The following is a 25847-nucleotide window of genomic DNA, read 5'->3' on the forward strand; positions in this document are numbered from 1 at the left end:
ATTTATCTTAATGCTGGTCCACAGCCCTGTTGGTTGTGTTAGAAAACATGCAGAAGAGATTCCCCTTACCCAAGGACAGGTTCCATCACAGTTCTGATGTTAGGCTAGGGACCAGTTTTGCTGTGGGTCTTTGGGGATGTTACAGATGTAGGGACATGTACTTGTGCTATCCTTTCCCGACTCTTTCTTGTCTTGGGATTAGGAAGAGGATAACTCTACCTACAACTTCCGGTGGTACACCAGTTACGCCTGCCCAGAAGAGCCCCTGGAGTGTATGGTGACAGACCCCTCCATGATGGAACAGTATGACCTCTCCAGGTGAGCGCTTGACGTACCTGATGCAGTGGGTTTGTGGTAGCCCCAGGGTGCAGGACTAGGGACACAGAAACGGGAAGAATGTGAATGTGGTCTGACCTCATCACAGCTGTTGCATCAATTGATCTTGGTCAGAGCAAACCCTCTGTGTAACTTGAGTGGTTAAAACAATAACTCTGTAAGGTGAGTGTCAGCAGGGTCCTCTGTATGTGGAGTTTCAGACTGTCTTATGTTATATCATGCCCTGTGAGTCAGTCACCATATAGCTGATTCATTCCCCACTGATAATGTCTCCATTTCTCTAATGATTAAACATTAGCTACTGGCTTTAGTAGTTCACCTTTGTAAAAGCATACTTTTGTGTTAAATCTAGTCTAGTGAAGTATGAAGGTGGCAGTGGAGGAAACTGGTACGCCATGGAAAACTCCCGGGAGTATATCACACGGAGGAAATACTACCTCAACGTGTGTCGGCCTCTGAATCCCGTGCCAGGCTGCGACCGATATGCATCTGTTTGTCAGATGAAATATGAAAATCGTCAGGTATGTGTGTTTTTCTCATGTTTTCTCTCTCCACTCTGAGGCCTGGTGTGTGATGTATATTCCAGAACTCTTGATTAGCGCAGTCCTGCTGCTGCCCAGGTGAAGTCTCTGAGGATGTGCGTCTTGCACAGGCATACACCACATTGAAACATCCACTGGCCGCTGGCCATTGTTGACCCAATACTTTGCAGAGAAAGCTCTTAGCGGTTGTGCTGGCCTGAATTCAGGTGCCTGAGTGAGTCTGCAGACGTCCATAGCGCAGAGTCTCTGGTGCCCTAGAGTTGGACGTGAGAGTGTCGCTCACAGTGACCCAGATGCACGTGGTAACGCCACTCTGGGTGCTGAATGCCTCATCATCTCCTGGGAGAGCGCTGGCACCTTGCCTGTGGCCCTTACGTGTGGTGGGCTTTGAAAGTTGCACACAGAAGTTGACGTCTGTAAAACCAGAGTGTGAACATTTGTATTTGTTGCACATGCTAGTGGTGTGCTCTGGTGCCTCAGAGGCATTTGAAGCTGTGTGCGCATGAGTGTGCATTCTCTACCACAACAGCGGCTTGAGGGTACAGCCAGCCACTACTCAGGGTTTCTCCCCATTCAAGCCTTCTGCGTTTTGTTTGCCTGCTTACATAGTTGCTAGCAGTGGCACCATCGGCAATGACTACTATAGGTAGCCAGTTGACTTCCTGAAGAAGGAAGCCAAATCCACACTCTGTTGCAGGGCTCCTGGTCAGAGACTGTATCCATCAGTAACCTGGGACTGGCAAAGACGGGCCCTATGGTGGAGGAGAGCGGTAGCCTCCTCTTGGAGTATGTGAACGGCTCTGCCTGCACCACCAGTGATGGCACAGTGACCACCTACACCACCAGGATCCATCTTGTCTGTGGTCGAGGCAATAAGGTAGGTGCTGCACAGGACAGTGGCGGGGACTCAGAACAGCGCCGGGCCAGTGTACAGTTCTGCGCTTTGTCCTACACTGCAGCAGGGTCTATAGGGCCGCACAGTGGCCACTTTAGGCATTGCCGAGTTACCAGGAACTTCGCATTTATCATGGGTGCTTGTGCCCTTATCACCAAAATCCATGTTGAGACCTTTTTTTGGGGTCATTTTTTGTTTGTTGGCGATTTGAGTCTCATTGTGTGGCCCTGGCTAGCCTGGAACTTGCTATGTAGGCCAGACTGGCCTTGAGCTTGTATAGCTCTGCCTCTTGAGTGCTGGGCCTAAGGTGAGGCCTAGGCACCTGCCTTAGATTTACAGTTGTTATTTCCCCAACCCAGTTGCTGCCGCCACCTTTTTTTCCTCCCTCCCTTTGTGTGTGTGTGTGTGTGTTTGCGGGACAAGATCTCAAACTAGTCTGAGTCTCCCTCTGTACACCTCAGATTCAGAGTGGGGATTAAAGGTTTGTGCCATTGTTCTTTGTAGACTCCCGGGTTCTCCTGGGGCCAGTTCAGTTGATGTAAGGCCTGGTGTCCAGGCACCCTGCAGCCATGAAATCTGTTTTGTCTTTAGCTCAGTTCTCACAGGTTATGAAATGACTGAGGACCGTGTCTATTCATGGGCTGCAGACATACTCCCTTTCCTACACCACCATGGGCTGCTGGGTGTTTGTTAGTTCATTTTGGTTTATTTTTTCCTGCGTCAGGAAACAACGCCAGCCCCTTAGGCCGGCCTCATTTCAGCTGTGCCTACTGGCAGCCGTGGCCTAGGTGTGTGGAACCCTAGACCATTCTTTTCTTTCCCTTTTTTGCTGTCATTTAGAAAATGCATATAGTTCCAGAAAATTCTTTTAGACACTTAGTTTTCTAAGTGTTTTTCCACAGTGGCTGAGCTGATTTTGCCTATGGGCCTAGTGTACAGTATGGGCCCTGGAAGGCTCCTGAGGGAGAGGAGAGGCGGTCAGGCTCACAGAGCACACCACAGGCTAGAGCCTGGGTCTGTCTTACCCGCGGGGAGGCAGAGTCCTAGGCTGATGAAGAGAGTGGTGGCACATGCAGGGCTGTGGCTGAGAACAGCTGGATAATGCCAGTGAAGTCTTGGTAGGCTGTGCAGTTAGGTAACTATGAACCACTGCTGTCTGTGATGGAGACAGCACTCAGGGAATGGAATGCAGCTTTGTGGGGAGACTTTATGTTGAGCCCCCATGTATTATAAACCAATAATGCTCACAGATTAGCACATCTGTGTCATGGGGACCTGAGTCACAAAACTCCACAGGATCTCTCCTTGTGCTCCTTCCTGTTGTCTCAGCCCCTTCCCTGACACACAAGCCATCGATCGTTTAGAAGATTTAGTTGTTTTTATGTGCATTGGTGTTCTGCCTGCATTTCTCTGTAAGGTACAGACCCCAGTTACAGACAGTTGTGAGCTGCCATGTGGGTGCTGGGAATTGAAACCCAGTCCTCTGGAAGAGCAGCCAGTGCTCTTAACTGCTGAGCCACCTCTCCAGTCCCACACAAGTCAGTTTTGCCTTACTCCAGCTGCTGTCTTCAGCAACGCATAGTAACTGTCTGGTTGCTTCTGGTAGACTCTGGGGTGTGCAGGCTTGGATTCAAGCTGAGCTTTCCCAGGTGCTGCTGGCTTGAGGTCAGATGTGCTAATGCCCACGCATGTAAAATGCACTCCCCCTCCCCCACAGGGGTAAGAGAACAGTGTGGTGTAGGAAGGAGGCGAGCGCCAGGTGCTGACCGTTGCAGACTGTCAGTGAATTCTAGCCTGATGCACTGACTGACTTTTCTCTGCCCTGTGACCTTTTAGAACATCCATCCCATATTCACTTTCAACTGGGAATGTATGGTCAGTTTCTTGTGGAACACGGAGGCTGCCTGCCCTATCCAGACAATCACAGAAACAGACCAGGTACGTGTGTTGCCACATCGCCCAGGCTCGCGCTGGGTTAAGTTGCCGCCCGCCCGCCCACCCTCCTTTCTGACGCGCGTCACCACCCCCTGCTCCCTCCCTCCCATGGATACCCAGATCCCCGGGGCCTCCCCGTTTACTTGTTGCTCACCGTAGCCCTCTTCAGCTGTCCCTTCCCAATGCCCATGTGTCCTAGTGAGCTCTCCATCACTGCCGGGGTCTGATGGATTTACATTGCTCCATTCCAGAACATTCCAGTATCTGATATACCGATACTCCCGAAGTCTATGACCTTATCCGCAAGGTGGAGCCCAGTGCTTCATGGGAGGTCACTGACAGTAAAGCCCATGTATCCTCTGGGACCACACTACTAGGTGGAGCCCAGTGCTTCACGGGATGTGCCAGTTAGCACACGGGGTAGGGTTAGTAATTCGTGGGACCTCACCCTACAGTGTGTGCCTGCTATTCCCGTTCCTACCTCCAGAGTGTAGCCCAGTGCCTCATGCTGATGGCTACATGGTAGATACCTTACCCCCTGCTGAAGGCCACACACTCTGTTCCCAGCATCTCCCCACGGCTGCCTGCCCTTGTCTGGGCGGCTTCTCCTGGCCGTGGTCTCTGCGCTGCGCTCTGAGCTCTCTGCTACCCTCCTGGGCTAGGAAGTTGTTTTTTTGGTTCTGTGTGTGCCCTTCTTTATGGCGGGACGTGTTTCCCTCCCCGTCCTTCTCATTTCTTACCAGACTTCAGAGTCTGGAAGAGACACCTGGCCTGATGCACAGGATGGTGACCTAGCTCTGGGCAGTAGACCTCTTAGGCACCTGTCCATGCTCAGGGCTATGACTGCTTCTTGACCTTGGTGGACATTGGAGGCTGACGGCCAGCTTAGAGGAAGGGAGGGGCTGTCTGTGAGTTAACCTGGTTGTACTCCCGTAGGTGCACTCATAGAAATGAGAGGTGATTCTTCAGTTTTAGTTTTTAATGTAAAAATCTTTGCTGGGTCACTCTAGCTCCACCCCCCCCCTTTTCCCTTAGGAATTACTCTGCTGTGTAGTCGCTTAGCATCCATGGGGTTCCATTCCTCTGCGCATGCATCCCACATTGATGCAGGCAAGGGACTGTGTGGGCCCACTGCTGTGCCCGTGGAGATTTAACATGGGCGGGCGGCAAGGTGGCTTGCCAAGTCCTGATGTGGGTTTCTGGAGGCCTTTCATCTTTGCCCTGCTCCTACAGAGATGGTTTGAATGTATTTCCTTTCTTATTTTTCATAGGCTTGCTCAATAAGGGACCCCAACAGTGGATTTGTGTTTAATCTTAGCCCACTCAACCGTACCCAAGGATACGTGGTCTTAGGCATTGGAAAGACTTTTGTGGTAAGTGACACAGTACATTTTTAGTTTGCTTTATACAAGGTTAGCTGCATTCAAGTCACGTGGGCTTTGGGCTTGGGCATGCTTAGTGTTGAGAGGACAGCTGCTTCACCAGAAGAAAGAAAATCCAGGTAGGGGGTGGGTAATGAGGTAAAATTATCACCAAAGTCCTCATGCACTTAGAGGGGCAGTTTCCCCACCTTAGCTGCTGCTGTGTGTCTAGAAGTTTCCAAGAAGCAGCAGCATGGTGACAGGTTGTGAGCTACATAAGCAAACCAGAGAGGCCCTGACCACTAGCCACACTGGATGGAGCCTGTGCACTGCCGAGGCACTTGGTTGCAGGGTGACAGGTTGCCGGTGACAGACCGATGGGTAATAAAGAAATGTAGCTGTCTGGAAGACTGCCTGAGCTCACCGCTTCAGGCGAACCACTGGTCTGCTGGGGCCACACTGCCTACCAGCCCCTCTCTTGGCATCAGAGCAAGGGGTAGACTTCTGCTCCTTACTATCCAACCCTGCCCCCTACCCTGCTGAGTTTAGCTGCTCTACACATTTGGGGGCCTCTCCCACAGAGCTGCTTCTTACATACAACTATAGCAGACATACCTGCTTTTTTAAATAGAATCAGCATCTTTCAGAAATTAGGGGCCTGTCTTTGTTTTCAGTCAGATTCCAACTGCATACCCTTCTCTGCACGATTAAAGGCACAATAAAGTGATTGTTTTGCTCCCTAGTATATGATTTACAATTACTTACAGTAATTATGTCTATAGATAGAAGGCTATAAAATAAGAGTATAAAACACTATGCACTAAACCTTAGAGGAATTAGTGTAGTTGTTTTTTGGATTTGTGTTTTTGCCTTTCTGACTTTAGGACCTAGATGCCCTGAAGTTGATAAATTGCGAGTGAGAACCAGATCCTTAGCCCATTGTCACTTTGGGTTCTAGGGATCTTGTCTGGTAAGTCTAGGAAGCTAAATGGGCTTGTACAATTTTTTTTTTCTGTTTGGCTTCCAGTTCAATATCTGTGGTACCATGCCTGCCTGTGGAACAGTTGCGGGGAAGCCAGCCCTTGGTTGTGAGGCGGGAGGTCAGATAGAAGACATTAAGGACCTGAGGCCAGAAAGGCCTGTCGGGGCGGAGAAGAGCCTCCAGGTGTCTGCAGAGGGATTCCTCACTCTGACCTACAAAAGCTCTGCTTCTCCCTCCAGCCGAGGTGAGCTGAGGGTCACTGGGGCGTGCACGTATTTCCCACCCCTTCTTTTTATCTTGCATCTCCAATTCTTCAGAGGCGGGTGTTGATTGTACTTCTTTAGGTGCTAAAGAGGTGATGGGCAGGGATCATAAGTTACTTTCTTTTCTTTTTGTCTAAGTTTATTCTTTTCCTCCTGTTTTTTTGTTTTTTTTTACTTGGTGATAATGGTTTCTTGTGTAACAGTTTGGGTATGTTAAACTCGTCAATACATATTTCGTTAGTAAATAAAAGGTCAGTTCTGAGCCTTTCCTTGTGGCAGCAGCTGTGTCAGTGGGTAGCCTCCTCAGGTGGTGTGTACCACTGATGCTGTGTGTGTGTTGTCTGGTGAACTCCCATGCCAGCTCTGCGAGTCTTCTCTTTTTCTTTTGTCCCTTCGAGACAGGCTCTTGAGGTGTGGCCCCGGCTTTCCTGTAGACCAGGCTGTCATCAAACTTGGAGGCCTCCCTGCCTCTGCCTTGCTGGGGTCAAAGGTTCGGGGGGCCACACCTGGCCTATCCTCCTGTGCTTACTTCCTGCTGCACTGTACAGACACCGTACTGGAAGGCAGAATGGTCTTGTATTTAGGGTAGAGCCTGTGCTTCGTGACGGTATCTTCAGAGTGAGCTCCAGGGCTCTTAGATTCTGTTCTAGGTTCTGCCACCTGTTGATTTTGTTTTACAGATGAGGAAACGGGCCCCAGGGTGAGGTTACTTCTCAGGCCACACTATAATAGGCCGCAGCGTGGCCCTCTGACCTCAGTCAGTGCCACTGAACCACTGCAGTCTCAGTGACACCCTACACGAGGCATCCGAGTGGGTACTGGAGGGGTGGGGTCTGCCCTGCTTCATGGTTTTCCCCGACACTGTAGTCTTCCTGCTTTGTCTACTGCGCATCTCCAGTTAGCAGATGCTGGAAATGCAACGCTTATAACAGTGTATTCCACAGAACACAAATGATCATTAAGGACTGCTGTAAACAATTGTGTGCCAACAACCAGGCAGATCATACCCTCATATTGTATCTTCAGAATAAAATCTCCCAAAACAGAAATACAGGCAGGTCATGACCAAACCATATGGAACAGGGAAAACTGAACTAGTTTGCTCTAAATTCAGAAATAAGACAGAATGTCAAGAGTTAATACTACTCAGTTACAGATGTCAGATGTGAATTTAGAGAAAACCCTAAAATATAGGCAACACGAAAAGTCTTCAAACGTATTACATCAGATTTATGCAGATTTTATGCAACAAAGACACAGTCGAGTGAGGAGAACCAATGGGGTGGTAGGGAACACTTGCTTATGGATCACTTCTCAACATAGAAGTTACTCAGCAGCAAAAACATCAATCTGACTGAAAATGGGCAAGGCTCAGAATGATAGTGCATTAAATGCTAGTGCATATGTATATGATATGGATATGATGTGTGTGTAATTCAAGTCCAAAAACAAGGGATGCATTCTCTCATCAGCCAGGATTGCTGCTCCCGACAGACAAGCAGGTGTTGCAGGGAGAGGCCAGGTAGTGTAGCTGTGAGGGAAGCAGCCACAAATACAGCAGCAGGCATGGCTGCAGTGCCTGGTGCTTGTGAAGTGGAGGGGCGGAGTTCAAGTCCAGGGCCGGCCTGGACTATATGTAAGGCCTTGTTTTGACAAGTACCTTGAGCCAATGAGATGGTTGGCTCAGTAAAGGCAGTTAACTGCTAGATGCCATTGACCTGAGTTTGGTACCTGGAGTGCATGGACATGTGAAGGGAGAAAACTAAGGCCATAAAGTTGTCCTGTGCCCTCCACATGTGCACCATGGCAGGCACACACATAGACACACACAGATAATAAAGAAGAAAAACTCAAGACCAAAAATCAAGAAACATTGTCTAAATGATATAGCAGCCCCAGTATGGTGTATACACACACACACACACACACACACACACACACACACACACACCAGATACAGTACATGCATTTATTACAGCCCTGTTCTCAGCAGCCCATGTATAAAATCAACCAAGTTTTCCTTGAATGATGGGTGGATACATGGAGAAAATGGGCACACAGTGGTCAATTACTTAAAAAAACGAGTGAAAACCACTCATTAGAAGCAATTTGCATGGCTAGAAGCCATGTTTAGTGAAGTAAGTCAGACACATATCCTCCTGTTGTTGCCGATTGAAAGCTATGGTAAGTATTTGATCTCGGAGCAGACAGGGTAATAGCTCTTAGAGTCTGGGGTGGGAGGTGTGGAGCTTGAATAGCAGGGTTAGCGTTGGAGGGGGCAGGAGGAGTAATGTTCAGTACAGCACAGGACAGTTAGGGTTGACAACACTGGCTGTGGGTCTAAGTGGCTGGCAGAGAGGCATGCTGAGCTCGGCCTGAGGCCGTGATGACGGTCTCCAGTTCCTCTGCGACGATTGCCTGTTGGACGTTTTGGCTGCAATGCGATCACATAGCCCATGAATATCTAGTTACTGTGTGGCAGTTAGAAATAAAAATAAATGAAAACCTAATGGAAAATGTTTTGAATCAACTTTTGAGACTGTAAATCTAGGTTAGGAGTGTGGCAGGGGTTCCACTGGAGAAGGAAGTGAGATCCCTCGGCGACCACTCTCTCCAACACGCCGTCTCCAGGCATGAACCAGCGCCTGGAGTTGGGAGGGACCATTGTAGTTGGCTAAAGAATTAACCAAAGTCTGTGACTGTGTTTGCTGCCTCGAGGGTGACGAGGCCAGCCTTCAGCGTCCTCCGCGTGGATGTTTTGAAGGGCTATGTGAGCACGATTTTACAGTGAGCACTGCTTCAGGGCCTCCTGAGGGCACTCTTACAACCTGGAGCAGAAGGGCCTCAGTGCTCAGCCTAGGATGGTTCTGTGGGAGGGAAGCTCAGTCAGGCAGTGCGGCGGGGAGGGAGAGTGGGGAAGCTGCGAGTGTGTGCTCAGCTGCTCCGGCTCGGTATACAGAGCAGGCTGCTTCCTGTTGTAGTTACTTTGCTCTGCAGTAGTGGACCACTGCTTTAAAATAAGAGTGCTTAATCATTTTTCTATCATGTTCTTTTGAGGCTTGAGGTTTGAAAGCTTTTCCCACCAGCTCTATTAACATTGGGGAACATCTCATGAGCGGTGAGGCTCCAGGCTCGGGCCAGCACCGGGGGTTCAGTCCTTTCATGGGCGCCGCCTTAGTTTGTTCTTACCTCTCTAACACTGTAAAGTTGGGGCTCGAGTGGGTGTGTAGAGTTTGTTGAAACAAAGACGTCAGAAAAAAAAAAGTTGTCTCTGTCTGATGGAAGGATAAACTAATGTGAATTCACTCCGATAGGAAGAGCTGTAAGATCCGATCCACCGGCCTCAGTGTGCCACGCCAGTCAGCGGTGCTGGGACGGTCTTCACACTGTTCAGACCAGGCTTCTTGACGCCAGCTGCCCTGCTCTGTGATCTCCCAGGACGGCTGGGAGGCCTCTGGCTGCCCTCGCTGCCCTAAGTCTGAGACACCTTCTGATTGGTGGCTTTCCTGTTCCGCAGGCACAGCATTCATCATCCGCTTCATTTGTAATGGTGACATTTACCCAGGGACCGCCAAATTCCTACATCAGGACATCGACTCCACACGAGGGGTCCGGAACACTTTCTTTGAGTTTGAAACTGCATTGGCTTGTGTTCCTTCTCAAGTGGATTGCCAAGTGACTGGTGAGGCCTAGGAGTTAGTAGGCTGGGTTCAGTGAGGGAGTGTGTGAGTGTGTGTGTGTGTGTGTGTGTGTGTGTGTGTGTGGTCAGTTGGTCAGTCGGTCCATCCGTCTGTCCGTCTGTCCTTGCCTTTGAGCCTCCACATGCTTGAACATGAGATGACCGTTCGTGAATGCAGCACATGTGCTTCCCTCTATAGGAAATATGGCGGGCGATTGCAGACGTTAACACCATTTGTTAACGAGACAAATGCTTCCCTCGAAGAGGCCCCCTCCCCCCATACAGTCTAGGGTTTAAATTGTGGTTTGTGGGTCAGATGCTGCATAAGAGCCTAGAAGAAAACTCAAGCAAAGAAGGAAATCAGATACAGATGTACGTCTGAAGTTCATATGAGGGAGAAAAAAGACACAAGCCCTAAGAGCTCCTCAGTTGTGGGCACAGTCAGAGGTGGCTGTGTCCTCCGACTGCTTAGCATCTGTGCCGTGCTGTGCTGTGCTGGTTTTTACAGAGGGGCAGGGGTATGTTTCTGCAGTCCTGGCTTCCTGTGGATTTCCTTGTGTCTTGCATGGCATGCTGTCTGAATCCTGGCAGTCTTTACGCCCGCCAGGGAAAGCGGTCCCAGAACAAAGAGGAAAAGGCGTTCCGTTGTGTTTCCTTCCACCCCAGACGCAGCTGGGAACGAGTACGACCTGAGCCCCCTGAGCTCGGTCAAGAAGCCATGGACCGCTGTGGACACGTCTGTGCACGGGAAGAAGAGGAGCTTCTACCTGAGCGTCTGCAACCCCCTGCCTTCCGTCCCTGGCTGCCATGGTGCGTGCGCTGGCCCCTGCCTTCTGCTGCTTCCCTGGAGTCTGACAAGAGCCAACGTCAGCCTTTCCTCATTCACCATTCTTGTCTTTTCAGGCATGGCAGTGGGGTCCTGCATGGTGTCGGAAGACAACAGTTGGAACTTGGGTGTGGTGCAGATCAGTCCCCAAGCTACTGGAAATGGCTCCCTCAGCCTCCTGTACGTGAATGGAGACCGGTGTGGAGACCAGCGCTTCTCCACCAGGATAATGTTCGAGTGTGCCCAGACGTCGGTTAGTGTGACCTCAGCACGAAGCACTTGGTTGCTAGTTACTTCTATTCCCATTTCCCTCTAATCTCGGAATCTTCTATGTTATTTAAAGTCTGTGTTTTTATAGAAATTGGGGTCATGGCTAGTGTTTGACTAGAGTGTACCGTTTTCCTCAGGCCTCAACTATTTCCTCAATGCTGGATGCGCACTGAGACTCTTGCTTGTTTGGCTTGTGTTGCAGGGGTCACCTATGTTCCAGTTTCTGAACAACTGTGAGTACGTGTTTGTGTGGCGAACAGTGGAGGCCTGTCCTGTGGTCAGAGAGGAAGGTAAGCCAAAGGCTGCTGCCCCCGAGTAGCTGTACACATCTAGTGTAATACATGTGCTATCCCACGATGTCTCACATGGGAAGTCCTGTGCTGGTGGCTGCCTGCGTGGTGGGAGGTCACCCCTTATCCTTGAGGTCTTTATGAAGCCACTTGTAAATTTTTACCTTTGCCTTTCTCTAATATACTTGAATTGGATTTTTTTTTTCTTCTTGGAACCAGTAAAGCAGTCAGGATAGCCTTGGTCTGTTCGTCTGCTAGTGTACCTAGGCTCTCTCCAAACCTGTCTGTCTTACACATAAACAAAACAGCATGGAGGCAACCTGCTTTCTAAGAGTCATTGCCTGATTAGAAATTGTGAGACTTGCCTGGTCTGGGGGCACAAGCCTTTAACCTCAGCTTTGCAGGAGGAGCCTGAGTTCAAGGCTCCTCCCTGGGCTGTGAGTGAGTTTGAAGCCAGCCTCAAATCAGTAAATAGAGCTAAGAATGCAGCTCTATTAGCTGGATGTTTGCATTGGGTATGCTGTGTCCTCGGTGCTCAGGATTGCTAAGTAAATAAGAAACTTGATTTAAAAAGTTGTTCCCATTTGGAACTACAAATGCCTGTTTGTTCTTGGCACCCGTATGCTCTTGAAGGAGACAACTGCCAGGTGACAGACCCCAGGCATGGCAGTTTGTATAACCTGAAGCCCCTGGCCCTCAATGACACCATCCTCGTTGCTGGCGAGTACACCTACTACTTCCGGGTCTGCGGGAAGCTGTCCTCAGATGTTTGCTCTGCCCACGACGGATCCAAGGCGGTCTCATCATGCCAGGAAAAGAAAGGACCGCAGGGATTCCAGAAAGTGGCAGGTACTGTTGTTTTCTGTCTTCAGTTGTAAGATGTCAAGATGTGATGCCAAGGATTGTATTTCTAACTTGGGAGGAACACATGCTGAATGACACAAGGAAGCAAGCTCCCATCTATTTGTCCATCTGTCCATCTGTCCTTGCGTTTATGCTTATGGGCAAGTTATTTTATGTGGAGGCAAGGCGGGTACCACTGAGCACAGTTGCAGGTCAGAGAACAATTTGCAAGAGTTGGTTCTCTCCTTCTACCATGTGGCTCCAGGGAATGAAACTTAGGTCATCAGATTTGGCAGCAAGTGCCTGTACCCACTGAGCCTTTGTGCCAGGTTACTGAGGACAATTTGATTAGAGTTTGGAAAAAAACAACAGGGAAGGCAGTTGGAAATCATGTGGCTTGCCAGGAGAAGTGGGTTGGAAAAGAGGAGAGAAAGCTGTGCTTTTTGCATTACGCTGGCATTTTCAGCAGGAGGCCTAAGAAGCAGCCATAAGGCAGACAGGCAGCTCTGCACAGCCACTGGGAGTGGGCTTCAGGGATGAGGGAGGAAGCCCAGAGTACCAGGGAAAGCAGAGAAAGAAGGAAAAGAACCGCAAGGCCACAGTGTGTTTCCGACCTAAGCCCATAGGCCAGCTACAGGACACACTGCAGTAGGTGATGGTGGGTGTCTGCAAACAGTCTATCCCAGGGCTGCATCAAAGGGCGCGCATGGTAGGTTAGCTGGAAAACTGACAAGGCTGCACTTGGCTTAGTAATTAAGAGTACTGCCTGCTTTTGCAGAGAACTGGTATTCCATTCCCAGCACCCACATGGTGGCTGTCAGCCATCTGTAACTACAGTCCCAGGAGATCTGACACTCTTTTCTGACCTTCGAGGGCAGACATACATGGTGCATAGACATACATACAGGCAAACACACTAACACACATAAAATAATAACCCTAAAACTGGTGGTGCCTGTTTGCCAATACCATTCCAGTCCTCTGTTGACGCGGGAGCCTCTAGAGATGGAGGCCAGGAGTTGAACTCTATAGTGAGATCCCGTCTCAGCTAACAAAACACTCCCCACTGGACAACTGAAAATCATTTAAGCCGTCTGTCTGTCTCATCTGCTCTAGACTGTTAAAGAGGCAGCAATGGCTGCTCTGGGGAACATGAGCACTCCAAGGGAACCACGGTGAAGGCGGCATGTGTCGGGTGTGGAGACCAGCATCCCACCTCATACACTCTAGGCCGCACCTATTGCTGGCCTTCTTCAGTCCCCCTGCCTTGTAACGTGGAGAGGATGAGCAGTCCAGCGCTTTGGGCACGTGCAATGTGACAGGCCTTGCATTAGCACCACAGCCCGGGCGCACTGGTCAGGAGCCTTACAGATGTGCTTTTCTTGAGCAGGACTCCTTAACCAGAAGCTGACCTTCGAAAATGGACTGTTGAAAATGAACTACTCTGGGGGGGACACCTGCCACAAGGTGTATCAGCGCTCTACAACCATCTACTTCTACTGTGACCAGACTACTCAGAAGGTGAGCCCGTGTGGCACTCCCGCTGCCGTCCCCACTCTCGGGGCTGGTCTGCTCTCAACATCTCTAAGCTGCATTATTCACGGAGCACCTGTTTTCATGGTCATCCGTCACCCGGGCTCCCATGATCACCGTCTGTTCACCTTCACCTTTTCAGCCGGTGTTTCTGAAGGAGACTTCGGATTGCTCCTATCTGTTTGAGTGGCGAACGCAGTACGCCTGCCCACCTTTCAATGTGACAGAGTGCTCTGTCCAGTAAGTTCACCTGTTGGCTTCTTGTGTTCGTCCTTGGTAAAAGTTTGCTTTACAGGTAGTGTCTGCGTTAGCCCGCCCACTTCTTCTCACATTGGGTAGATGGGCTCCAGGTAGCCACGCATGGGGCTGGCACATCAGACGGACACACATGGAGAGGACGCAGGGCACAAGCAGAGCTCTGAGCCAGCCTTCCTAGTTTTTAAGGCCAGAGTGGCCTCAGGTCTAGAGAGCAGGAGGCTTGGGCGAGGCAGCTTCTAGGAATGGCAGTGAGTGTATATGCTCTAAGTGCTGTGGTGATGTCTGCTGGCCACCGACTTACAATTGTCACTGTGTGTGTGTGTGTGTGTGTGTAGACTTATCCAGACTTGGCTTTTCCGATGGTCCATTTTGTTAATGTGAACCTTGACCCCCAAAGTGTTTTGCTCCCTCTGTATTTGGGAAGTTATGTTCTGCAGTAAAGCTTGATTCAGGACATCAAGGACACATTGATGCTTCAGCCCTCTGAGGCGAGTGCCAGACATGTCACTGGAGCTAACTGGACCCTGACTGTGGTATTCTGTCCCCTGCAGGGATGGGGCTGGCAACTCCGTTGACCTCTCCCCACTGTCAAGATACAGTGACAACTGGGAGGCTGTGACCAGGACAGGGGCCACTGAGCACTACCTCATCAATGTATGCAAGTCTCTGTCTCCACACGCGGGCACAGGTGAGAAGTGATCCTGCCCTTGTAGGGTGGTGGTCCAGGACGAGCCTTCTGGGACAGACAGCAGGAGAGGTCTCAGTGGAAGGGGCTTGGCCCCGGAGCCAGGGGAAGGGCCTTTGGGTCTTGGTGATTATCCCCATATGGCCAGGCTCTGGTGATGCTAAGGACTCTGCAGGGACATATTAACCGTTCTGACTGTGAGGACATGCCTGTGGGTAAGAGGGAAAGCTGAATGGGGGAAGGGGTTAGAGATCCTTAGGTGGCCACTGTATCCTAGCTGGGACGCGTACCATTTAGAGGGAGCCCTCTCCCCAAGAGCCTTGGTGAGAGTGGAGACTAGAAGAAAGACACATGGTGACACATGGTGGTCAGCGGCTTTCCAGGGAATCCCTTGGAATGCTGAAGGTGAACGTCACCTATGGGGGTGGGGTGGGTACAGTCCCAGCCCAGGCTGATGCTTTTTAGACTTCATCCTCAGCACGGAAGGGGGCCTTGCTGCTGTTCAGGCAGCCTGCTACTCTGGTCCTGTGCCGACCGGTGCAGGGCTGGCTCTCCCTCAGGGCATGTGGCACAGGTGCCCGGAGAGCAGGAAATAGTGACAACATAGGCCCCAACAGTTCTCCATTGCATCGAGGACTCTGGCCTTACGTACACTGTGTTTAGAAACGATGGCGTGGGGCGGGTGGGCGTGGAGGGCTTGGATGATACCATACCTTACGCTGCACTCTGCAGTGCAGGAGACTGCAGTCCCCCCAGGAGACTCTGATTGTATCTTGTGTTGCAGAGCCGTGCCCTCCAGAGGCTGCTGTTTGTCTGCTGGATGGCTCCAAGCCTGTGAACCTTGGCAAGGTGTGGGACGGTCCTCAGTGGACAGGTGGTGTGACTGTCCTGAAGTATGTGGACGGTGACTTGTGTCCAGACAAAATCCGGAGAAGGTCAACCATTATTCGCTTCACCTGCAGTGACAGCCAAGTGGTAAGTTAATGGCACCCGGTAGTAGAGTGTGGGACTCTGAGCCAGTGACAGTGCCAGGTTGCCTTTGGGCAAAAGTTAAAGATGTCAGGGTGGCATAGCTGCGGTGCACGCCGGTTGCGGAGGTCTGTGGTTTAGAGAAGCACATTGGTCTCCTTGCTGACTCGTTGGGCACACAGCTCCAAGAGCTGGCTTAGCTGAGTCTCTGAGTGAGTCTCCTCTGGATCCTTAAAGAGCAGAAGGGCGGCTCACACTCGAGTGCTTATCCCGTGTTTGTCAGCAAGATGTAGAGAGGAGGCTGGATGTCCCGGGTGGCTTGTGCAGGTGTTATGAATGCCTGCCTGGGCTGCTCTCCTGAGGTCCCTCCTTCCTTGCTTGTTGGTGTTGGCATTAGCAGGTGTGGCTTCTCTCTTACACAGAAGAGCTTCTGTGTTTCTATTTATGATGGAGCACATCTGTATTGGGGAAGCAGGGTCATCTCTGAGGGAGCAGATGCTGTATGGGCCAGGAGACAAGCTGTCTGACGTACTGGGGGGTGGTGGGCCTCTATGCTTAGTGCCAAGAAGTGTGCAGGAAGGAGGTAGAGTTGGGTAGGTGGTCTCAGCTCCACAATGGTGGGAAGGACCTGAGGCTGGGAGGGAGCTGTAGCCCGTGCCGAGAAGTCTTAGTGACCCACTCTTTTGGCGGGCCCTTTTCTTTTGACTGTAACAGGTATTCTCCCACTAAGCATTTGGCCAGTGATTTGCTCACGGACTTCTTTGCCTGGGTTCCCTGGGGCCATCATTAGAAAATGTCTGGCTCCTTTAGCTAGCTTGTGGCGGTCCCTGGGGTATTCTGCTGACTGACTTGTGTGAGGTCCACAGGCACCTTACTTACCTTTGATTTTCTTGACCTGTTTACCTCAGACACCCCGCTGTGCTTGGCTTTGCCTAGCAGTGTTCTGGGTCATGGGAGGGTGCCCCCTAGGCATAGCAGTTATTCTGAAGTGTGCTCTCTCTGCTTGCCCTAGAACTCCAGGCCTCTGTTCATCAGTGCTGTGCAGGACTGTGAGTACACCTTCTCCTGGCCCACACCTGCTGCCTGCCCTGTGAGGAGCAACGTACACGATGACTGCCAAGTCAGCAACCCCAGCACAGGTGAGGGACCCAGCAGGTGCGTCTGCTGCTGCTTGGTACCTTTGGCCTTTTCTCTGGGGCTCGTGTTCATCCTATGGAGGCTACCTTGGACCTCTGAAAGCCAGTTTCCATCTTGTTTCATATATGCTCCTGGCACACTTGGCTGCCGCTGGCGGCTACATCAGTGCTAAGGTCTACAGAGTGGCCACCTTTCAGAGCCAACAGGACACCTACCAGAAGACTTCTGTCCTTCCTCTTTGCTAAGCACCAAGAGGACTGTGGGTGGCGGGCTGCTGACCATTAGAGGGCTGCATCAGCCTCAGGAGTGACAGTGGCTGCTGGGGTACACAGAGGCCCGAGACTGTGGCTCAGTGACAGGCGCTGCCAGTTGGAGTGTTTCAGGGCTCTTGATGGGTGTGGGAAGAGTCGGAGTCCTCCATGGTTGGCTGCTGCGAGCTGCCAGTCACAGCCTTCCCCGTCTAAGCCCTCCTCCCTTCACCTGGCAGGCCACCTGTTTGACCTGACTTCCTTAAGTGGCCGAGTTGGCACCACAGCGTCCTACAGCGAGAAGGGGATGGTCTTCATGAGCATTTGTGAGGAGAATGAGAACTGTGGCCCCGGAGTAGGTGAGCACCATGGCTTCCTGTGCCTGATTGCTGTCCCGAGGGCTGGCCTCAGCCCCTTCCCCACTTCCAAGACCCACGCTCCTGGCCCTTGCAGTAGTTAGGAGATGGCTACATTCTTCTAGGAAATCAACTAGTCACTGAGCCCTTACGGTGCTCTCTTGTCTTTCGTGTGTTGCAGGGGCCTGCTTTGGGCAGACCAGGATCAGCGTGGGCAAGGCCAGCAAGAGGCTGAGCTACAAGGACCAGGTCCTGCAGCTGGTGTATGACAATGGGTCACCATGCCCCTCCAAATCAGGCCTGAGGTACAAGAGTGTCATCAGTTTCGTGTGCCGGCCCGAGGCTGGCCCTACCAACAGGCCCATGCTCATCTCCTTGGACAAGCAGACGTGCACGCTCTTCTTCTCCTGGCACACGCCCCTGGCCTGCGAGCAAGTGGTGAGCGGGGCTGTCACGCGGCCGCACCCAGCTGGGTGGCCCTGGTCAATCTTCCTTAGCTTTTTATTTATATTTTTTATTTTAATACTTCTTCTTTTTTCCTTCTTTTGGGGATGGGGTTCTTAGACTATATCCAAAGCTGGCCTTCAACTCACTCTGTAGTCCGGGCTAGCCTTGAATTGTGGCAATTCTCCTGCCTCAGCCCACTAAGTGCTGCTGGAACTGTAGACATGTCCCATCATACCTGAGTAAAGCTTTTTAAACTAACTGTCATGGTCACTAGAAAAAACAATTATTTGCAGGCTCAAATATAGTCTTTTCTTTTGAACAGACGGAATGTACTGTGCGGAATGGAAGCTCAATCATTGACCTGTCCCCTCTCATCCACCGCACTGGTGGCTATGAAGCGTATGATGAAAGTGAGGAAGATGACACCTCTGACACCAACCCTGACTTCTATATCAACATCTGCCAGCCACTGAATCCCATGCACGGAGTGGCCTGCCCTGCAGGTGCCTCAGTGTGCAAAGTTCCTGTGGACGGGTCCCCGATAGTAAGTGTGCACGGTCAGCGTTGGGAATCTGTGTGCTGTGCTTTCTGCTTCCAGAGGAGCACTCACGCACAGGGGTTAGAGAGTGCAGGCTCCAGTGTGTCACTAGTGTGAGAGCGTGCCCGGAGCTGCCACCCAAGAGTGCGAGCCCGGAAAGCTGAGCTGCTTACAAATGGAAAAGCTTCCACTTGCTTTTTAAAAATACATGTGTCTGTGTGAGTGTGAGCTGTGCATGTGTTCAGCTGTGGAGGCTGGAGCAGGGGTTTTGATGTTGTGGGGTTCGAGTTAGCACACGTGTGAGCTGCTTGATGTGGTGCTGGGATGGGGACCTGCGCATCCTCTGGAAGAAAGTTCAGGTAGCCCGCCCACACATTTGGAGATCGGTGGTCTCATGACAGGCATTAACTGTTTCAGGGCACTTTGGATTAGTGTGGACATCTCTCCAGACTTTGACTCTGTGTGTGGTTCATGTGTGTGTCAGCATGAGTGTGTCCAGGTGTCCAGGTGTCCAGCAGCCATTGACCCCCTTAAGCTGTGCTTACAGGTGATCGAGAGCTGCCTGGTGTAGGGGCTGGGAACTAAGCCCAGGGCCATCTCCTCAGCTTCCCAGACATGCTTCCGGTGTCTTCGCAGCCTTGGGGTTAAACCTGACCAGAGAGGTGTTAACGCACCAGCACGCTGGCGTGTGCTTCTGTTTCAAGGACTTGTGTAATTAGAAGGCTTAAGTGATACAAGCTCTTTCTAGTAATGAATGACAACTGGGCAAAGACAATTACTGTAATTGTAACTAAATACTCTGCCCTGAAACCTTATGGCATAGATTTGGATGTGTGCCGTTGTATTGGTGGTTTGCCAAGCCCTTGGGAAATTTTAAACTGTAAATTCCCCTCTGTTGTGAGTTCTGTTGTGGGACATTAGGTGTCCTTTTAAACGTCATGGGAAGTGTAGTATTGCACAGAGGAGGAGGACCAAGGCTTGAGGTACACTTTAATAGGAAGTTCTTCGGGAGCATCCTGACACAGCACTCTGCCTGGCAATCATTTCCCAGAAGCCCAGTCGGCTGAGTTTTCCTGCTCGGCCATCCTTCGTCAGATTCACAGTTTGCCTAGGTCCTTTGATTGGTGAAAGCATCACTTCATATGCTCCACAGCAGTTGTCCACTCAATAGACATGCTCAGGCATGCACTCGGGCTCATATGGAATGAACATAGTGCCACACAGCACTTCATACACACGTGCACACACGCAGGCAGGTTCCCTGCCCACCTGCCTTTTCATTCAATCATTCATTCATTCATTCATTCATTCATTCATTCATTCAGAACTGACTGATGAGGTACTGTGTATGTCTGCCACTGTCCTAAGCAGCAACATGTAGTGATCTTGAGTTATCCCCCCCTGTGGAATTCCCCACAGGCACTGCTGACTGAGTAAGGGGCTATCTCAGGGCAGTGTGGATATCATAACAGTAGAAGGGCATCACCCAGGCTCCTGCCTTCCTCATTGCTGTGAATGAGGACACAAGTCCCCAGTGCGCAGAATCCGAAGGGTAAACATGAGTAGGTACACCCTCTGCCTCTGTCCATGCGTCTCTGGTGTCTCTGCATGCTGGCGACCTATTTGCGTGCCAGTCACAAAGCAGTCCAGGTGTGTCTCTAAAGGCTGACAGTGTAGCATGTAGCAGTTTCATGTGGATTCCTAACCTGCTAACCTTGGGATGGTTCTGAAGCACAGTTGCTTCCTCTGTTCTAGGACATCGGTAGAGTCACAGGCCCTCCGATATTCAACCCTGTGGCGAATGAAGTCTACCTGAACTTCGAGAGCAGCACTCCCTGCGTAGCGGACAAATACATGAACTACACCTCGCTCATCACCTTCCACTGCAAGAGAGGAATCAGCATGGTGAGTGCCTGCCCTGTCGGCTTCACTCAGAGCCCTGCTGTGGGCAGTGCCCTGAAACCACTCCAAACCATGACTCGGGGTGTGAGTAACACGGAGTTAACGTGGATGCTTTCTGTGGTTCAAACTCATGGAAGCTCTGAGAGTACAAATCACATTTAGTGAGCACTGATTCTGAATGCATTAAAAGGTTGAAATATCTTTATATTTTTAAACTATAAGGTGATCGGTTTTCTGATCAGTTTTTTTGGGCATGTACCATCATTCATTATATAGCTTTATTATCTCCCAGGAGCGGATGAGCAGGGAGAACTGTTGTCTGCTCTGACCTGCTGACCCTGGGGGTGCACTGAGGGGCTTGTCCTTCCCAGAGCAGCAGAGTTCGTCCTTCCCATATGACCCGGTCATGAGCTCACCAGCTAGGGTACATGGTACTCCCCATCACCTGCTGCTCCCTCCCCCCTCTGCTGCTGTTGATAAGTGAGAGCTATGCTCCGATTCAGGGCCCGTGGCCTGTGCAGCATATGGCTGCAGTACTTTTGTCCTCATGAGTATTCCTGGTGTCTAGATATGCAGGACGCAGACCTGCCCTTTGGTTCTGCTGTGCTTGTTTGTGCAGTGTGTGGCAGGGGTGGGTGTCCTCACTGTTCCCAGGAGAGAGTGTGGTGGATCTCGTACTCACACTGTGGTTTTTAAAACTCATGTTTTTTACTGGTTGGTGACTCACGCCAGTAGGATTTGCTGAAGGAGGCAGAGGCAGGAAGATCATGAGGCCAGCCTGTGCTACACATTTAAAAAAAAAAAGAAAAGAAAAGACTCATGTTTTTCTTGGCCACAGGGAACTCCTAAGCTGATAAGGACCAATGACTGCGACTTTGTGTTTGAGTGGGAGACTCCGATTGTCTGTCCTGACGAAGTGAAGGCCCAGGGCTGTGCCGTCACAGATGAGCAGCTACTCTATAGCTTCAACCTGACCAGCCTTTCCAAAAATACTGTCAAGGTAAGTCCTTCCCACAGCCTTGCCAGCTCCAGAGGGCTAAGGTGTTCTGACCCAGTGAGCAGGCCCTGGAATCCTGTGACACAGGTGGGTAACAGGCAGAGTGACTTGAGGACATGCATTGGAACACACCCCTGGGCCAGGCAAGACTAGTGTGGCCACAAGGAGCCACAGAGAATCACTGGGCCCTGGGCTCAGTTGTTGCCAGTCTGAGCTCAAGGTAAAGAGATGCAGTCTGTCAAGCACAGGGGCAAGTGAGAGAGGCGGGCATTGCACAAAGCCCTTCACGCGTGTCTGTGGGCTGGGGGCTTTCAAGGAGCCGGCGAGTGTGGAGTTCTGAACCTTTGTCAGGGGTTGGTGCCTGAGTTCAGGGATAGTTTTCTGCATGACCGCAGTGAGTTGAGGACAGCAAGGCCATGTTCGTGTGGGTTGTCTGCTCTCTCTCCCAGCTGAGGAACTGCTGGGTTCTAGAAGGTAGGAGGAACCCAGGACTCAGAGAGCAGGGCCGGATGGAGAGAGCAGTACTGTTGGCTGCCTGGGCCACAGGGAGAGAACAAGATAGTAAAGAGACTGGCCACGATGACTTCTAATGACTTCTGGAGGTGGCCTGGGCCCAGGAGAACCGCAGGGCGTCATGGTCCTCTTCGGGTAGAGGAATGCCAACTGTAGGAGCCCTCGCACTGTTCACATCCATCCGGAGCCACACGTGGCTGTTTGTCCTTGCAGGTGACTCGGGATGCTCACACATACAGTGTAGGCGTGTGCACAACAGTAGAGCAGGAAGGCTGCAAGGATGGCGCGGTCTGTCTGCTCTCTGGGAGCAAAGGGGCTTCTTTTGGGCGCCTAGCATCGATGCAGCTGGACTACAGGCACCAGGACGAAGCAGTCATTCTGAGTTACGTGAATGGTGACCCTTGCCCTCCAGGTAAATCTTCACAGTATGCTTACTTCACATTCCCTGTGAACAGATTAGCCTCAGCAGGAAAGTCCTTGAAGACTTTCCTGGCGGGTATGAATGCCGCTTTCCCTGGGTGGTGTGAATGCTGCCTTCCCTGGCTGGTGTGAATGCCGCGTCTGGGACATGGCACTGTCTGTTGCTTGTGGGTTTGGGCGAACCCCGGGCTAGCAGGGCGAGCCCACAGCTTCTTAGGGATCCCTTGGGTGGCGGCATCTAGTAAGGCAGGGCTCATGTGTTGATGCCTGTGTATGACCCCTGTCTCTTTCCCTCCAGAAACAGATGAAGGCGAGCCCTGTGTCTTCCCCTTCATTTACAAAGGGAAGAGCTATGAAGAATGTGTATTGGAGGGACGAACCAGACTGTGGTGTAGCAAAACCGCAAATTACGATCGTGACCATGAGTGGGGCTACTGCAGACCGAGTGAGTGGGAGCCGAGGTTGGGGGAGGGGTGGGGAGGGGAGGGGAGCAGGCAGAGGCCAAGCTCACTGAGGCTGTGGTTCTCTGAGGTAAGTTTTGTCCATGTTAGCTAAGGGGGATGCTCATGGAGAGAGCCCAGCTTGAGCACCACAAGCTCCTTTGCGACTTAGGGTAGAAGGAGAGAAGTGTGAAGGCCCGCACTCTGTAGTTCTCTAAGGAATCTGACAGATGACTAGCTCCGAGGCTTCTAGGGGTGGCCCTGAAGTTTCTAGTTTGTTACAGATACTTGGCTGATTCTTTAAATTCTTGTCATTATCAGTGTTGAATGCTTTCCTGGGAGGTATCTTGGTGTGGTCTGAGGGAACTGAGTCTGTATGTGGGCAGATCTTCAGGAGTAAGACAAACTATGGCCAGGGCTGCACTTGGGAGAACGGCCCAGGGGTACGAGGAGGTGACAGAGGTCAAGGTCAGTGCCCCACCCTAGGTCTAACCTTTGCACGCCATTGCTCCCCAGCCAACAGCTACCGGATGTCTGCAATCATATTTACATGTGATGAAAATGAAGACATTGGGAAGCCACAGGTGTTCAGTGAAGATCGGGGGTGTGAGGTGACGTTTGAGTGGAAGACAAAAGTTGCCTGCCCTCCGAAGAAGATGGAGTGCAAGTTTGTCCAGAACCATAAGACCTACGACTTGCGGCTGCTCTCCTCCCTCACAGGGTCCTGGGACTTCTCGCACGAAGGGAACTCGTGAGTACACCGCTGCCTGCGGTCCCTCAGGTTTGCAAACAGGAACATGGCATACCTGCGGGACCTGGGGCTCTCACTGAGACACAGTCCAGACGGTCAGTGAGTGACTCTGAAATCATATTGTGTGGGGAGTTCTGGTGTGCACCACGGAGACGGGAGCCCTGCTGCTCAGGTGTGAGGGCAGGATAGGGTTTCTAAGGCTTTCGCCAGCTCTTTTAGCCCTGCCTTTGCCTTTTGAATTACCCCGACGTTCCACATGGGGAGTGCCTGCTCTGCCAGGCACCCTGAGCCTTGCAGGTCCTGCTGCAAATCAGGTGCCCGCTGTGCCTCCACAGCCTTCTCTCCTGTCTGCACTGTGTCCGGGCTACATGCGCACATGTCCCTGCACGTGAGCCTGTTGAGTCAGCTGCTGTCTGGCTGCTCCGCTCTCCATCTCTTCTGTACCCCTGAGGCTATCAGGGAGTCAGCCACCTTCCGAGGTGGCACGGCGTACACAGGTCTGTCTGTCTCCAGTGACGCAGAGTAAAACTCTCACTTGCCCTCTCTCCACACCCCTCGTGTCATTCTCAGGTACTTTATAAATCTGTGCCAAGGAGTGTTTAAAGGTCCCCTGGACTGCTCCGAAAGAGCCAGCATCTGCAAGAAGAACGCCGCTGGCCACGTCCAGGTTCTGGGCCTTGTTCATACACAGAGGCTGGACGTCCTGGGTAAGCCTCGGGGGTTGTACTTGCTTCAGTTGCCGCATCAGGATCGGCAAGGTGAGGCTGTCCTTGGTGTGACAGAGAAAGGGCCTGCGCTCTGGTGGAAATCCAGGACTAGTCGAAGCATTTCTACCCACTTCCTGGGACATGAAGTACATGCTGTTTTGTACATTCTGAGGCACGGATAGCCTGTTTAAAGCACCTTTGGCAATTGTGTTCTGGATGCACATGGGCTTCTAAATGTACACCTACACTCATCTAAGAAAGCCACAGTCACACAGGACGAGGTCCAGGTGGCCAGGCATTTCCTCAAGCACTTGGACAGCAATCACAACACTCTGCAGTAGTTTAAATGTGAGCTCGCAGAGGGGAAGGTGTCTGCTGTTACCGTCAGGCAGGCATTCCCAGCTAAGAGAAGCGCGGTGACCAGGCTCTGTCTCCAAGGTTAGAGTAGGATTCTGATTGTGCTGCTTGATCTACAAGGTGACGTGGATGTTGAAATGGAGAGGGAATTCTGAGGGAATTCCCATGGCCTTTAATCACAAACTCAGGCAAGAAAGTGGCCTCCCTTTGAGAAAACCTAACCCTAACCCTAAAAAAATCAAATCCCAACACATGAGCCAGGTGGGCAAACTTACATCTTAGGAATCCAGGAAGTCCGTGGTCTGGCTGTCTCCTTGGTAATGGTGGTATGGGTGTATGGGCCAGTGACTGCCATTGAGTCTGGAGGACAACTTTAGACAACCAACTCTTGCTTTGCAGTAGATTTTAAAGCCCCGACATTGTTCTGAAGTGCACTAGAAATAACGCCAGCTCATTGCCTCATGTTTCAGATGAAACGGTCGTCGTCACTTACTCAAAAGGCCATCCTTGTGGTGGGAATAGGACTGCATCCTCTGTCATCGAACTGACCTGTGCGAAGACTGTGGGCAGGCCTGCATTCAAGAGGTGAGCCGCTGGCGAGCACAGCGTGGCTCTGCGCCAGCCCCCATTCCCATGTGGGAGTTGGGAGCACAGGTGCACACAGATGAGAGGGTTTGGGGCTGTCACGGTGGCAGAAATGCCCACTGAGACCAAGGACTTAGAGGGACAGATGGTTTTGTCCTATGTAGTACTTCTCTAGCAGGAGGCATCCCCGCCCCCACCCGAGGACTAAGGTACACCAGAACAGGGCCACCTTAGCCTTTTAGCCTGGTTTGTCTCAAGAAAGCCACTCCTGAGCAGCTTTGGAGCTGCTGATGCTAGCCTGAGAGAGCAGAGCTGGCCGGCCCCTCAGTGTCACCATAGAGTTAAGGGGACATCAATTGCACCACCACCCAGGTTCTGGGCTCCTGGGTACTGCATAGTGTGTTCCTGGCAGTTGTTAGGTGGGGTTAGAGGGATTGTGGCCAACAGGGGGAGCATGTGAGCTGCTGTTTTGGAAACTGCTTTGAAAGGGGCTTTTTAACTTCTGAGACTAAGATACTACTTGTAAAAAAATTAGGTGAAGAATTTCCAGCTTTATATGTTGTTAAAAGACATTTTTATTGAGCTTGGTTTTTCCATATGGGAGTGGGGGTTGAACCTACAGCTTCCGCAAACCAGGCAAGTGCTCTGCTCTCGGGCAGTCTTCCAGCTGTCTTGTTATTTTGAGACAGGATGACACTAAAGTGTCCAGGTCGGCCTTGGATTTGTTCTGTAACTGTGACAGGCACTAGCCACCTCTTACCTCTGTCTCCTCAGTGGCTGCA

General features: G+C 51.3%; 1 protein-coding gene across 4 annotated transcripts in view; it reads left to right on the forward strand.

Annotated features, from left to right (window-relative positions):
- Positions 1 to 25847, forward strand: part of Igf2r (insulin like growth factor 2 receptor) — an 84826-nt gene that overhangs the window by 51741 nt on the left and 7238 nt on the right. For all 4 annotated transcript variants that reach the window (XM_052169702.1, XM_052169700.1, XM_052169703.1 and 1 more), the window contains exons 17-42: positions 203 to 318; positions 689 to 857; positions 1576 to 1755; positions 3610 to 3711; positions 4980 to 5081; positions 6097 to 6295; positions 9832 to 9996; positions 10660 to 10803; positions 10897 to 11072; positions 11292 to 11379; positions 12013 to 12228; positions 13613 to 13743; positions 13898 to 13995; positions 14565 to 14701; positions 15483 to 15673; positions 16680 to 16806; positions 17292 to 17411; positions 17590 to 17846; positions 18178 to 18399; positions 20149 to 20298; positions 21134 to 21295; positions 22019 to 22217; positions 22524 to 22670; positions 23182 to 23416; positions 23987 to 24123; positions 24951 to 25065. In XM_052169702.1, coding sequence (XP_052025662.1) covers positions 203 to 318; positions 689 to 857; positions 1576 to 1755; positions 3610 to 3711; positions 4980 to 5081; positions 6097 to 6295; positions 9832 to 9996; positions 10660 to 10803; positions 10897 to 11072; positions 11292 to 11379; positions 12013 to 12228; positions 13613 to 13743; positions 13898 to 13995; positions 14565 to 14701; positions 15483 to 15673; positions 16680 to 16806; positions 17292 to 17411; positions 17590 to 17846; positions 18178 to 18399; positions 20149 to 20298; positions 21134 to 21295; positions 22019 to 22217; positions 22524 to 22670; positions 23182 to 23416; positions 23987 to 24123; positions 24951 to 25065 — 4085 coding nt within the window. The remainder of the gene's footprint in view (positions 1 to 202; positions 319 to 688; positions 858 to 1575; positions 1756 to 3609; positions 3712 to 4979; positions 5082 to 6096; positions 6296 to 9831; positions 9997 to 10659; positions 10804 to 10896; positions 11073 to 11291; positions 11380 to 12012; positions 12229 to 13612; positions 13744 to 13897; positions 13996 to 14564; positions 14702 to 15482; positions 15674 to 16679; positions 16807 to 17291; positions 17412 to 17589; positions 17847 to 18177; positions 18400 to 20148; positions 20299 to 21133; positions 21296 to 22018; positions 22218 to 22523; positions 22671 to 23181; positions 23417 to 23986; positions 24124 to 24950; positions 25066 to 25847) is intronic.

Source organism: Apodemus sylvaticus, chromosome 23, assembly GCF_947179515.1.
Source record: "Apodemus sylvaticus chromosome 23, mApoSyl1.1, whole genome shotgun sequence".
Taxonomy (NCBI): domain Eukaryota; kingdom Metazoa; phylum Chordata; class Mammalia; order Rodentia; family Muridae; genus Apodemus; species Apodemus sylvaticus.